Genomic DNA, 15,705 nt, shown 5'->3' with positions numbered 1-15,705 from the left:
AAAAAAAAAAAAAAGAGCAATGAGTAAGCCAAGATTTAAGAGAAGGCTATCCAGAAAAGTAAGTCAGATATGTCGGCCAGCTTTTCCCTGGGGGGCATCTAGAAGCAGCAGCTGAGACTGAGAAGTGGAGCAGAGTTGAAAAACTCTCACAGAGCAAGGGAGACAAAACTAGATTGAGACTCGCCAAAGATGTTAAGCATGGGAAATCCCATACCCTTTGAGACTCAAAGAGTAAGGATGAATGTTTAGTATGCAAGTTCTCAAAGGGACTGCAAACCATACCTTTTTAAACCTTGATATTGGATCCTGTATGGATGTCTTAACATACATTCATAAAACCATCAGGCAAATATGACAAATGAACAAAAACCAGGAGGAACAAATGAGCAATGTTTCAAATGCTGAGATTACAAAGCTTGGACTTTATGAGTTTATGTATTATGTTCAAGGAGACAGTACATTAAATCAAAAATTTCAATAGGGAAATGGAAATCATTTTTAAAAAGTAAAGGAAATCATAGCAAATTTGAAAAAAGATACAAATTCTGTATCTGAAAAATGTAATATCAAAAATTAGTATCTCAATGGATGGGGTTAAATAGCAGATTCAATACACTATAATGAGTATAAATAAACCAGAAGAGGGATGAGAAGACTATCTTGGTATAAAGCTCAGAGAGACAAAAGAATGGAAAACAGAAGAGAAATGGAAGAATGGAAAACAGAAGGACAAAGGACAAAGTAAAAAACTCTAACATAGGTGTAAAGGGGGAAAAATGGGTCAGAAGAAATTATTTTCAGAGATAATAATGGACAATTTTCCAAAACTGACAAAAGGTTTCAAACCACAGATCCAAGTAGCCCAACAAACCCTAAGAGGATAAATAAAAAGATATATACATCTCATCACATAGTAAAACTACATCTACACCTAGTCATAGTAAAACTGCTGAAAATTAAAGACTAAAAGATTTTAAAAGCAGCTAAACACTTCCAACCACTGAATGTTACCTCTAAAGAAGCAATAATTACTGATAGCTGACATCTCAACAGTAGATACTAGAATGATCTTCAATTTTTTTTAAAATCCAGTGAAACACAAAACTGAAACTCCTAGGAAAAGCATAAGAAAACCTAAGAAGACCTTGGGTATGATGTCTTAGGTGCTGTCTTTTTAGATAAACAAAGATAAAATCTATGACAGAAATCAATGATAAGGTGGACTTCATTAAAATTAAAAACTTTTGCTCTGTGAAAGACAATGTCAAGAGAAAGAAGTCATAGGCTGGGAGAAACTATTGGCAAAAGACACCATGTGAAAAAGGACTGTTATCTCAAATACACAAAGAACTCTTAGAATAACATGATTAAAAAATGGGCCACAGACCTTAACAGACATCTCCCTAAAAAAAGATATACAGTTGGCAAATAAGCATATGAAAATATGCTAGAGATCATGTCATCAGGAAAATATAAATTAAAACAAGATATGACTACACACCTATTAGAAGGACTGAAGTCTGAACCACTGAGAAAACCAAATACTGGCAAGGATGTGGAGCAAAGGAATTCTCATTCATTGCTGACAGAAATGCAAAATGATACAGCCACTTTGGAAGACAGTTTGAGGGTTACTTATGAAACTTAACATACTCTTACTATATAATCCAGCAATGGAGTTCCTTAGTATCCACCGAAAGGAGTTGGAAACTTAAGTTTACACAAAAAACCCACACACAGATGCTTACAGCAGCTTTATTCATTACTGCCAAAACTTGGAAGCAAACAAGATATCCTTTAGTGGGTAAATGGATAAACTATGATACATCCAAACAATGGAATATTATGCAGTACTAAAGAGAAATGAGCTACTAAGCCATGAAAAGACAGAGGCACTTTAAATGCATATTCCTAAGTGAAAGAAGCCAATCTGAAAAGTCTATTACACACTGTCTGATTTCAACTATATAACATCTGGAAAAGGCCAAACTATGAAAACAATACAAAAGAATGCAAAGAATTCTTAGGACAGTCATAAATTCACAAATTCTACATAATACTGTAATGATGGATCTATGCCATTATCATGTGTCCAACCCATATAATGTACAATACCAAGAGTGAACCCCAAGGTAAAACAATGGACTTTGGGTGATTATGATGTGTCAATGCAGGTTCATCCTTGGTAAAAAATGTACCATTCTAGGGGATGGTGGGGAAATGGAGAAAACAGGTGAAGGGGAGTAAGAGGTACAAACTTCCAGTTATAAAATAAAAAGGTTATGGGTATGAGAAGTACAGCATAGGGAACAAGAGTCAACAATACTGGAAAAACTCTGTATGGTGATAGACTGTAACCACGCTTACAGTGGTGAGCTTTTTGTAGTGTATGTAATTGTCAATTCACTATATTGTATGCCTGAAAGTAATATAAATCGTAGGTCAACTATATTTCAATTAAAAATTTTAGAAGTCTTTTAAGGGGCATCTGTGTGGCTCAGTCAGTTAAGCGCTCAACTCTTCATTTCAGCTCAGGTCATGATCTCACGGTTCATGGGTTCAAGCCCTGCAATGAGCTCTGTGATGACAATGCAGAGCCTGTTTGGGATTCTCTCTCTCTGTTCCTCCCCTGCTCACTCTCTCTCTCAAAAATAAATAATTTTTTTTTAAATCTTTTAAATAGACCATTCTGGTAAATGATGTTGATGACAGGGGAGGCTATTTATGCATAAGTTAGGGCAGGGAACAAATGGGAAATCTCTGTATTTTCCTCTCAATTTTGTTGTAATCCTAAAGCTGCTCTAAGAAAAAAAAAAACCTTACCAAAAAAAACCCTGCCAACTAGAATCCAATATCTAGCAAAAACATGACTGGAAATAAAAAACATTAATGAAATCATGGATCTAGGTGACAATCAATACTTACTAACATAATAAAACAGATATAACCAGATAATTATATGACTCCAGTGAAGTACACAACTCCACCTATGAAGTATTCTTGTCAAAATACTGAACTCAGTCTGATCAAGCTGCTAGGTTTAAATGACAATTTATAGGAAATGAGCAAAGAAAAATACTGAATAAAACTATGGATATGCAATTAGCATATTCCAGGATAGTGGACACTCTAGAGAACAAAAAAATAAATCTGGTTTCTAAAATGAAATTAAAAATTATGAAGGTGGTGGAGAGATAGACCTACAGATTAGCATTTGAAAAATCTCAAAAATACTATCAACCAAACAAAATGTGTAAATCTTCATGGGATCCTAACTGGAGGAAATCAACCACATGTACTGTGTATATAAGACAACTGAGGAAAACAAAGCACTGACTGGATATTTGCTGATATTAAGAAGTTAATATATAATTTTAGATAACATATTGTGGTTATATTTTTTAAAAAGCTCTTTTTATTTTTTCTAAATACTAATGGATGAAATGTAATGTTTCTGAATCTGAGATTTACTTCATATTTCTACAGATTTTTTCTAAAGATACATATGAAATACTAATGGATGTAATGTAAGGTTTCTGAATCTGAGATTTGCTTCACAACAACTCAGTGGTATAAAACAGATGAAACAAGACTGGTTGTGTTTTGCTAAGTATTCATGCTCAGTGATTACAACATGGAAGTTCATTACATTAAGTTCATGACTTCTGAGTAAAGTTTTATATGTGTTTGAAGTTGTCGATAATAAAAAGTTTTTAAAATGAAGATAAAGATATGATCAGACTAATAAAAACTGAGAATTCATTAACAGAAAATACTCATTAAAAGAAATATTTAAGGGGCGCCTGGGTGGCTCAGTCGGTTGAGCGTCCGACTTCGGCTCAGGTCATGACCTCACAGTTTGTGGGTTCGAACCCTGCATCAGTCTCTGTGCTGACCGCTTGCTCAGAGCCTGCGGTCTGCTTCAGATTCTGTGTCTCCTTCTCTCTTTGCCCCTGCCCCACTCACGCTTTGTCTCACTTTGTTTCTCAAAAATAAATAAATGTAAAAAAAATTTTTTTAAAGAAATATTTAAAACGTTTAAAAAAAATTTTTTTTTTTTACTATTTTTTATTTTTGAGACAGAGACAGAGCATGAACAGGGGAGGGGCAGAGAGAGAGAGGAGACACAGAATCTGAAACAGGCTCCAGGTTCCGAGCTGTCAGAACAGAGCCCGACATGGGGCTCGAACCCATGAACTGTGAGATCATGACCTGAGCTGAAGTCGGACGCCCAACCAACGGAGCCACCCAGGCGCCCCTAAGATGTTTTTAAAACAGAAGTGAAGGGGCGGCTGGGTGGCTCCGTCGGATGGGCGGCCGACTTCGGCTCAGGCCATGATCTCGCAGTCCGTGAGTTCGAGCCCCGCGTCGGGCTCTGTGTTGACAGCTCAGAGCCTGGAGCCTGTTTCAGATTCTGTGTCTCCCTCTCTCTGACCCTCCCCCATTCATGCTCTGTCTCTCCCTGTCTCAAAAATAAATAAAACGTTAAAAAAAAAAATTTAAACAGAAATGAAAAAAGAGAAAAAGACAAATTATCAGAGAAAAAGTAAATAATTGTAATAAATCTAAATAATGACCATCCAAAATACTAAGAATATAGAAGAATAAAATATGTAACAATCTGATTTGAATAAATCAGCTGGATTAGATATTAGAAAATATTTTCTAAGTTACAGCTAATTTTATTAGATGACTAATAATATCATTCTTCTTTAAGTCCTTAGGTATTAGAGATACATATAAAAAAAGTATCCATGAACATAACAATTTGATGCTAGGGAAATGCTTTAAGCAAGACTAGCAAAATAGCAAAAATTGCTGACACTATATTAGAGTTCATTATTTAGTGGTTTATATATTTAATGCATTTTGTACTAAGTTTGAATTTTTCCATAATAAAAAGTTAAAGAAATGTATTTCCACATTAAAAAAAAAGTTTTTAATGGAAAATTTTCAATGTTCATAGGACAAAGTTAAACACATACACACAAATGTCCTATGAGGCATTAAGTCAGGACGTGATAGTATTCTAAGGTTCCGACATTTTCAGAAAGAGGGTAAAAGGATCAATTATTATTGTAAGTTAACAGCTCAACTAAGTATATTATAATCTCTAGGATAACTAATAAAAGAACAGTAGAAGAGGGTTTTTACTTCTAAGCTAATAAAAAAAAAAACAAGAATTAAAAAAAAAAAAAAAAACCAGGCCAAAAGGCAAGAAAGAGGAGGAAAAAATACCAAACAAGTAAGACAAATAGCAAATACTAAAATAACACAGAGTTTGGCAATCTACAAGACCATCAACCAAATATGGCCCATTTTTGTCCCCATAAAGTTTATTAGCACAGCCAAGAACATTTATTTACATGTTGGCTATGACTACTTTTGTACTAAAATGGCAGAGCCGAATACCTGCAACAGAGATCAGATGATACACAAAGCCTGAAATAGTGACTTTCTGGACCTCTACATAAAAAGTATGACAACTTCTGGGACAACAGATTTGAACCCAACTATATCTGCAATTCTACTGTACGTTACAGACTAACTGCTCCAATTAAAATAAAGACTGTCAAAGTGCCTTTAAAAATAAGAAACACAACTACACCACAAGAAAACAGCAAAGAAAAGACATATATCATGCAAACACTCACCAAAAGCAAACCGATGACCCTACAAAAACAAAGTAAACTTCAAGGCAATAAACAATGTCACAGATATAAAGGACACTTCATAATGATAAAAAGTGCAGTTCATCCTGAAGATGTAATAGTTTTAAATTTGTACCAACCCAGAAGATCTAAAGACATTTTTTCAAAGAAGACATACAGATGACCCACAGACACATGAAAAGATGCTCAATACTACAAATCATGAGAGAAATGCAAATCAAAATCACAGTAAGACACTACCTCAAATCAGTCAGAATAGGTAATATCAAAAACAAAAAATAAAAAAACAAGAAACACGTGTTAGCGAAGATGTGGAGAAAAAGAAACCCTAATGCACTGTTGGTAGGAATGTAAATTCATGCAGTCCCTGTGGAAAATATTATAGAGGTTCCTCAAAAAATAAAATACCATACAACCCAGTAATTCTACTACTGGGTATCTACCCAAAGAAAATGAAAACACTAACTTGAAACACTAACTTGAAAAGATATATGTACCCTTATGTTTACTGCAGCATTATTTACAATAGCCAATATATGGAAGCAACCTAAATGTCCACTGATAGATAAAATGGATAAAGAAAATGTGGGAAGGAAGGAAGGAAGGAAGGAAGGAAGGAAGGAAGGAAGGAAGGAAGGAAAAGATAATTACTCAGAATGAGTAATCTTGCCATCTGCAACAACATGCATGGACCTAGAGGGTATTACATTAAGTGAAGTAGGTCAGACAAATACCATATGGTTTCACTTATATGTAGAATCTAAAGAACAAAACAAAGGAACAAGCAAACAAAAACAAAAACGGACCTATAAATACAAAGAACAAACTGATAGCTGCTGGAGGGAAGGAATGGGGAGGAATATGGGTGAAGGGGAGCGGGAGGTACAGGCTTCCAGTTATGGAATGAATAAGTCATGGGGATGAAAGGTACAGCATAGGAAATATAATCAATAGTACAGTAATAGCACTGTATAATGATAGATGGTAGCTAAACTTGTAGGCATAGCATAAAGTATACAGTTGTGAAATACCTATGCTATACACCTGAGGCTAATGTTAACATTGTGTGTCAACTATACTTCAATAAAAAAAAAAGAATTTGGAGGCGCCTGGGTGGCTCTGTCAGTTAAGCATCTGACTTTGGTTCTGGTCATGATTTCAAGGTTCCGTGAGTTCAAGCTCTACATCGGCTCTCTGCTGTCAGTGCAGAGCCCACTTTGGATCCTATCTTCCTCTCTCTGCTCCTCCCCAGCTCACATGAACATGCTATCTCCCAAAAATAAACATTAAAAAAAAAAATTAAAAAAAAAAAAAGAATGGGGCGCCTGGGTGGCTCAGTAGGTTAAGCGTCCAACTTCAGCTCAGGTCATGATCTCAGTCCATTGAGTTCAAGCCCCACGTCAGGCTCTGTGCTGACAGCTCAGAGCCTGGAGCCTGCTTCAGATTCTGTGACTCCTTCTCTCTCTCTGCCTCTCCACCTCTCACACTCTGTCTCGCTCTCTCAAAAATAAACATTTAAAAAAATAAAAGATAAAAAAAAGATTTTGTAGCCCCCTACTAACATGCCTCAAATACATTAAGCAAAAATTGACACAACTATATGGATTCACAGAAATATCACAATCAGAATGAGATTTTCAATATAACTCTCTCAGAAATTGATAAAACAAGCAGGATAAAAAAATAAAAACCAGTAGGGATGTATTACAGTTGAACAGAATGCACAAACTTACCCTAAAAATACATATAGACAACAAATGCAAAATACAGTCTTTTCAGGTATATGCAGATATTTACCAATACCGACTCTATCCTGGTCCATAACCCAAGTGTGAACAAATTTCCAAACGCTGAAATCATACAAAGTATGTTCTCTAACCACATGCAATTAAGCATGAGCTAGACTATACCTTTAAAATCATCACATATTTGGAAATTTAAAAACATACTTCTAGTGGTGCCTGGGTGGCTCAGTTAGTTAAGAATCTGACTCTTGATTTCAGCAGAGGTCATGATTTCATGATCATGAGATTGAGACCCATGTTGGGCTCCATGCTGGGTGTGGAGCCTGCTTAAGAATTTCTTTCCCTTTCCCTCTCCAGTGCTCAAGCTGTCTCTCAAAAACAAAAACAGTAACAAAAACAAACAATATAAATATATATATCACATACATATTTATTTATGTATTTACTTCTAAATAACCCAGGGAGGCAACGAAGAAAGCACATTATCTTTAAATTCTTTAATCCTTAAAATATCTTTAAATTAAATATAATGAAAATCCTATTACTCAAAACTCGTGAAGCATAACAAAGCAATGCTTCAGGGAAATTTACAGATTTAAATGACTATATCAGAAATGAAAAAAGGTTGGGGCACCTGGCTGGCTCAGTCAGTGGAGCATGGGAGTCTTGATCTCGGGGTTTGGAGTCTAAGCCCCACATTAAGTGAAGAGATTATCTAAAAAAATTAAATCTTGGGGCACCTGGGTGGCTCACTCAGTTAAGTGTCCAAATTCGGCTCAGGTCATGAACTCGCGGTTCGTGAGTTTGAGCCCCACGACGGGCTCTGTGCTGACAGCTGAGAGCCTGGAGCCTGCTTCAGATTCTGTATCTCCCTCTCTCTCTCTGCCCCTCCCTGGCTCATGCTCTGTCTGTCTGTCTCTCTCTCTCTCTCTCTCTCTCTCTCTCTCAGGAATAGACATTTAAAAAATAATCTTAAAAAAAGTAAAAATGGTTGAAAATCATTAAGTCACACATCTATGTCAAAGTCAGAAAAAGAACAGCAAACTGAATACAAAGTCAAAAGAGATAAGGAACACAAAGTTAATGAAATAAAAAACAAATATTCAAAAAGGATCAACAAAACTAATAGTTGCTTCTTTATAAAAACTTTTAAAACCAACAAGTGACAAAGGAGACTGATAAAATCCAGAGAAGGTACAAATAACTGATGTCAGGAATGAAAAGGGAACATCTAGTACAGATCCATCAGATATTTAAAAGGTTTACAAAACAGGGGGCCTGGCTGGCTCAGTTAGTTAAGTGGCCAACTCTTGATTTCTGCTCAAGTCATGATCTCGCAGTTCATGAGATCAAGCCTCACAGCAGGCTCTGTGATGAAAGCATGGAACCTGTTTGGGATTCTCCCTCTCCCTCTCTCTCTGTCCATCCCTTGCTCATGCTCTTTCTCAAAATAAATAAGCATTTTTTTAAAAAACAAAAATAAAACAGTTCATAAAAGGATATTAAGAATAAGGTTTTGGGGCACCTGGGTGGCTCAGTCAGTTAAGTGTCCAACATCAACTCAGGTCATGATCTTGCAGTTTATGAGTTCCAGCCCCACATCAGGCTCTGTGCTGACAGCTCAGAGCCTAGAGCCTGCTTTGGATTCTGTGTCTCCCTCTCTCTCTGCCCCTCCCCTGCTCATACCTCTGTCTCTCTCTCTTTCTCTCAAAAGTAAATAAACATTAAAAAAAAAAAAAGAATAAGTTTTTGCCTATAAATTTCAAAGCATAAATGAAAAAAATTCCTTAAAAATATAACTTATCAAACTCACAGAAGAACTAGAATATCCAAAGAGTCCTGTAACTATTCAAGAAATTACATATGTAATTGAAACCTTCCTATAAAGGTGATTTCAAGTCCCAGTGGGTCTACCAGCAAAGTTAATGAAACACATAAAGAAGAAACCATAATCTGCCACATATTTTTTTCAGAAAAAAAAAAAAAGATGTATACTCCCCAACTCATTTTATAAGGCCAACAAATCTTGATACCAAAACCTAAGAAAGATAGTTAGATAAAGGGAATTTTTCAGGCCAAATTCAATCACAAATACAGATGATAAAATCCTAAATAAAATAGCAAACTGAACCACCAATATATAAAAATGATAATACAACTCCACCTAGTTGAGTTTATATGAGGAATGAAAAGTTAGTCTAACATTCAAAATTCAATGTGGGGCGCCTGGGTGGCTCGGTCAGGAGAGCATGCAACTCTTGATGTTGGGGTTGTGAGTTCGAGTGCCATGCTGGGTGTAGAGATTACTTTAAAAAAATAAAATAGGGATGTCTGGGTAGTTCAATTGGTTGAACGTCTGACTCTTGGTTTTGGCTCAGGTCACAATCTCACAATTTTGTGAATTCAAGACCTGTGCAAAGCTCTACACTGGCAGCACAGAGCCTGCTTAGGATTCTCTGTCTCCCTCTCTCTCTGCACCTCCCCTACTCGCCCTATCTCTGTCTCTCTAGAAAATAAATAAATAAAAATTTACAAATAAAATAAAATCTTAAAAAAAAATTCAATGTAATTCAGATTTTAACAAGTGAGGGAAAGAAAGAAAGAAAGAAAGAAAGAAAGAAAGAAAGAAAGAAAGAAAGAAAAACATACCGCATCAATGGATACAGGAAAAGTATCTGACCAAATTCAACATCCATGCAGAATTAAAAAAAAAAAAAAAAAGAAAGAAAAACCTTACAAAACAATATAAACAAGGAAATTCCTATAATCTGATTAACAGTAGAGAAAAAAACAGAATAAATATATCATATTTAAGAGTGAAATGTGAGACTGGGAATAATAAGACAAGGACACCTGACATTTCCATTTCTATTCAGCATTATACCTAAAGTATTAGCCAGTATGAGAAGTCAAGAAAAATAAAAAAAAGTATAAGGATTGGAAAGAGAGATGTAAAACTGTCATTTGTACAAGATGACTGTACACATAGAAAATCCAAAACAATCTACAGATAAATTATCAGAATAAGCAAGAACAACCAGGTTACTAGACACAAAATCAATATATAAAAATCAAGGGCATTTATAAATAAATTTGTAACACCTTACCAACAAACTGCATCCCCCCAAAATATATAAAAATTCCTTCAATTTATTTTTTAAAAGGGGGAAAAAACTAAAAAAATATACAAGTCATGAACAGGGACTTCATAAAAGAAAATGCAAATGACCAATGAACATATGAGAGGATGTCAAGCTTATTATTCATCAGGGAAATGCATTTTAAAACCACAGTAAGATACAGGTATCCCTCACTATCCAAAAGTAAAGCCTTCTGAGGAAACGTTTCATAAGCCAAAAGGCATAAAGCAAAGAAACAATTACCATTAATTTATATGGAAATTATTTTGAGCTTTCCCAGACCCCCAAAATAACCTCTCTTAGGCTTTTCTGATACTGTAGGACACATCTTGCTAACAGATGCACAAAATAAATTGAAATAAAGTACAGATGCTCAAAGACACAGTTCAACACTATGGCAGCTTGATGCTGAGATGCTGAGTAAAGGTCCTGGGAAAGGAGCTTGGCAGTGCCACCCTCACTGTGCACACTGCTTCCTTATGGAAGGAAGGACTCACTGCAAAACAAACACCGGACGCTATGTTCGCATATTGCCATTTTTTGTAACAGCAAAAATCCTCTTCGAATTTCTCTTGGGTTAGCAAAAACAGGTACTAACGTACGTCTTTCATAAAAGCCAATTGGCATAACACAAGCTTCTGAAAAGTGGGAGATACCTGTACCACTACTTATCCAATGATTCAAATTAAAAGACTGGCAATACCAGGTGGTGATGAGGACATGGAAGGACTAGAACTCTGAAACAAGGCTGCTGTTGTTGTAAACTAGTACAACCACCTGGGAAAATTCTTTGGCATTACCTATTACAGTTAAACATACACATTACTCTATCACCTGGCAATTCTATTCCAGAGTATATACTTAATATAAATACATGTATATGTATACCAAGACACATGTGCCAGAATATTCAAAGCAATATCACTTGTAATAGCAAAAAGAACTGGAAACATCCCAAATTTCTGTCAATGGTAGTAGATACATCTTGGCATATTTAATACTACATGGCATTGCAAATGAATTAAACTAAATACAAATTAATCTCATAAACATGCTGACTGACAGAAGACAAAATAACTACTATATGATTAAACTGATATAATTAATACAAAGTTCAAAAGATAGGTACAACTTCCTTTGACAGATGAATGGATAAATTGTGATATCTATAAATGGAGTACTACTCAACAGTAGCAAGGTATGAATGCAACTACATGGATCAATCTCAACATAATTATACTGAGTGAAAGTACTGGATAACAGACTATACCCTGTATGATTACATTCATATAAAATTCTAGAAATGGCAAACTAACCTAAATGTCAGAAGCAAATGAGTGGGTGTTTAGCAATGAGGGGGAGAGACAGGGGCAAGGAATTACAAAGGAGATGATGAATATGTTCACTACCTTGGTTGTGGTGATGGGTTTCATGAGTATGTGTATATGTCAAAATTTATCAAACTATACACTTCAAATATGCAGCATACTGTATGTCAATTATACTCCAATAAAGCTGTTGGAAAGAAGAGAGGAAGGACGAGGGTAGTAAGGGAGGAAGACAGGAAAGGAAGAAAGGAGCAAAGAGGAATACAAGAGGGAAGAAGGGAGCAAACCAGTAGGGAGGAGGGACTGAGGGGAGGAGAGAAACTGAATGATTGACTTAGGAAATCAAACTTTCTGGGCCCCGATTTTCTTATCTCTAAAATGGAAGTGAAACTTTTGATAGTGAAAGGAGGTAACTAATGTATGCAAAATCCATAGTGCACAGTTTATGTTTATGTGTCTATCTTTTCTTCCTTCCTTTCTCGTTCACTCCTTCAAGAAATATGAGTATCTAATTATGCCAGGCTCTGTACAAGGCACCAGGGTAAAGAAGAATACTACATACTTTTCCCTTTACAGGGAAACAGAGACAAATTAAAAAATGAATCATTATAAAATGTTATAGATACTGCAAAGAGATATATGATGTTGAGAAATACTATAATTGGTATTTCTGACCTAGTCAGGGAAATGAGGAAAAGCATCTCTGGAGAAGTGACCACACTGCTCAGCTCTAAAGAACAGGTGTTAATTAGGCAAAAACAGGAATAAGCATGTACAAAGCCTGGACTGGAAGATGTCTTTCAATAAATGGCCAATGTCTCTGGAAAGGAAAGAATAAGGATTCTGGCATGAACTAAAGCTTGAAAGGTAGCTTGGGATCAGACCAAGATGTTGGCAGACTTACCTTAAGAGTAATGGGAAGATTTCTAAATGACTCAAACCAGAAAGGTAACAAACCTCATTGCAGTTTAGAAAAAGCACTCCAATTACAGTACAAAGAATAAGTTGCAGGGGAATAAGAACGAATGTAGACAGATCAAAGAGGAGCTGTTGTTGGGGCGCCTGGGTGGCTCAGTCAGTTAAGCGCCCAAGTCTTGATTTCGGCTCAGGTCATGGTCTCAACAGTTTGTGAGATTGAGCCCTGCGTTGGGCTCTGTACTGACGGCATAAGCCTGCTTGGGATTCTCTGTCTCTGCTCTTCCCCTGCTCATGCTCCCTCTCAAAATAAATAAATAAACTTAAAGAAGAGGAAAAAAAAAAAAAAAAAGAGGAGCTACTGTTGCAGTTCAGGCAACAATGACAGCTTGGATCAGGGCAGTAAAGTCAGAGATTTATTCTGTCAAAAAATCCTTACTTAGGGCCTACTAAGACCCAAGCACTCTCCCAAGCTCAAGAGATGGAGTAATAAGCAAAAACAAAAAACAAAACAAAACCAAACCCCTGCCCTTGTGCCTTGTGGGATTTATATTCCAGAGGGGAGAGACAAATAAATAAGTAAAATATCACACACCTCATGGTTTTAAGTGCTATGAAGAAAACATTAAAGTAGGGAACTAGTGGAAAGAAGGGTTGGTTGTCTCACTGCCCAAAGAATCATAAAGGGATTAGATTCTGGACAAGAAATGGTAGATTCTGGACATCTTACGGTAACTGACATAAATAGGCTAAAAGGCCTGATGACAACTGCCCTGAATGTCTCAAAGTAGTTATAGTAGTGATGCAAATGTTGGGGGAAAAGGAAGGCCAGAGGACATGCCAGGAGATGCAGTATTCTGAGGCCTCTTCTTTACTCCTGCCAGTGATGTTGCAGAAGCTAGTGAAGGACAGTTTTATCCATAGCACTTAGAGCTTCTAGATTCTCTCTTACCTCCAAAAGAGAAGTGAAAGCCAGAAGAGGACTGGTCTTACATAAAATAGTTTGTTCCCCAATTCCTATCAGTTGGTAAACTCTATGACAGCAAAAGCTATGTCTTTACCCCTATATTCTCAGAATCCAGACAAGTGCCTGGCACACAGCAAACATGGAATATGTATTACTGAAAGAAGAAATGAATGGAGTATTGTTTGTTTATTTTTTTAAGTAACCTCTATACCCAATGTGGGGGTTGAATGCACAACCCCGAGACTGAGAGTCACATGCTCCATCCACTGAGCCAGCCAGAAACCCCAATGAATGGAGTATTATATCAAAAGGCAAAATATTGGGGCACCTGGCTGGCTCAGTGGGTGGAGCATGTGACTCTTGATCTCAGGGTTGTGTGGTCAAGCTCCATGTTGGGTGTAGAGATTACTTAAAAAATAAAAGCTTTAAAAACAAACAAACAAATGAATAAATAATGGCAAAATAGCCCCATATTACTAAGATAAAGATTTTAAATGTGCTCATATAGGGGCGCTGGAGTCGCTCTGTCACTTGAGCGTCGGACTATTGATTTCGGCGCAGGTCACGATCCCAGGCCCATGGGATTGAGACCCATGTCAGACTCTATACTAAGCACGGAGCCTGCTTAAGATTCTCTCTCTCCCTCTGACCCTCTCCCTGCTTGCACTCTCTCTCTCTCAAATAAAAAAATAAAAAACAAAAACACGTGCTCGTATAAAAATCACAAACTGGGCCTAGCCACAAAATAGCTTTATTCAAACCAAAATACATTGATTGTAACAGTTTTTAAACTATTATATTCTAAGAGTCTTAAAGAAAATCACATTTTACAAATTTACAGAATGGAAAAATATATACTTATATTTTTTTAAAATAAAATTACAGGAGCACCTGGCTGGCTCAGTAAGTAGAGCATGGGACTGTTGATCTCTCAGTGTTATGAGTTCAAGTCCCATGTCGGTCATGGAGCCTACTTAAAATCTAAATAAACAAACGAATGTTTTAAAAGTTATAATAATACATAATTAAACTACAAATTCAGAAAATTTTTCAATTTATTTTAGTATGTTTAATGACATATTTGTTTAAAGAAATGATAATATTTTATCCCACAAAATTTCTCAATTTTTCTATTGTACCACCTTGCTACTAGCTCTTTCAACGAAAAACAGGTATATATATTCAAGCAGTGATTTGCAAACCAGGAGTGTAGCAATATTATTTGGAGCCACTATTTAGCCCTCAGCATGTAGATGCCAGGTAACTACTACTTTAGAATATAACTATAAAAGTGTACTTGATTATTTTAATGCAAATCTAACTAAAATTTTCCCATCTCTATTCTAAAATTTAATTTGATGATGAATTGTTAAATGACTTACTAAAAAAATACATACCTTTCTCTCACAAAATCTGCTAGTTCTTTCGTTGATATCTGTCCATGTTTCATATTATGGTAAAGGACATCAAAGCCACTATTTTTTTCCCCCTGAAATCAAAAAAGATTTTTAGTTTAACAAACAAAAAAGATCAAAATGACCAAAACGACTTACGAATAACCCTCCATTAACTAATATGCAATGCTAATGGTCAGGTGAACTATTTCTCCTTAAATGAACCATTGCCGCTCCTTGTATGACTTCAAATTATATCAAAGGAAAACTCTACACTTTAATAAAGTTTACAATTTATTATACATATACACACATTAAACACACATGCACACATTGTATAATCACTCAAAAAAGTATATTAAAGGAAATTAAGTCTGAAATTTTAAGAAATAACATGCAGCCTAATTTAGAAAAGATAACCATGTATCTTTTTAAATACATCACCAAATCCCATTTCAATTCCCTTAATATGCACTAAGGGATTCCTGATTATGTAACAAAGAGTCCCTGTTTTAAAACAACTAAATCCTGGGACACCTTGGTG

The 15,705-nt window shown here is 35.8% G+C and overlaps 1 protein-coding gene across 2 annotated transcripts in view; it reads right to left on the bottom strand.

The window, feature by feature from the left end:
* FCHO2 (FCH and mu domain containing endocytic adaptor 2) overlaps positions 1-15,705 on the bottom strand; it is a 120,216-nt gene that overhangs the window by 88,424 nt on the left and 16,087 nt on the right. For both annotated transcript variants that reach the window (XM_042988199.1, XM_042988189.1), the window contains exon 2: positions 15,165-15,256. In XM_042988199.1, the coding sequence (XP_042844133.1) occupies positions 15,165-15,256 (92 nt within the window). The remainder of the gene's footprint in view (positions 1-15,164; positions 15,257-15,705) is intronic.

The sequence above is a fragment of the Panthera tigris genome, chromosome A1 (assembly GCF_018350195.1).
Source record: "Panthera tigris isolate Pti1 chromosome A1, P.tigris_Pti1_mat1.1, whole genome shotgun sequence".
NCBI classification, from domain to species: Eukaryota; Metazoa; Chordata; class Mammalia; order Carnivora; family Felidae; genus Panthera; species Panthera tigris.
This window is presented reverse-complemented; position numbering and strand designations above follow the sequence as displayed.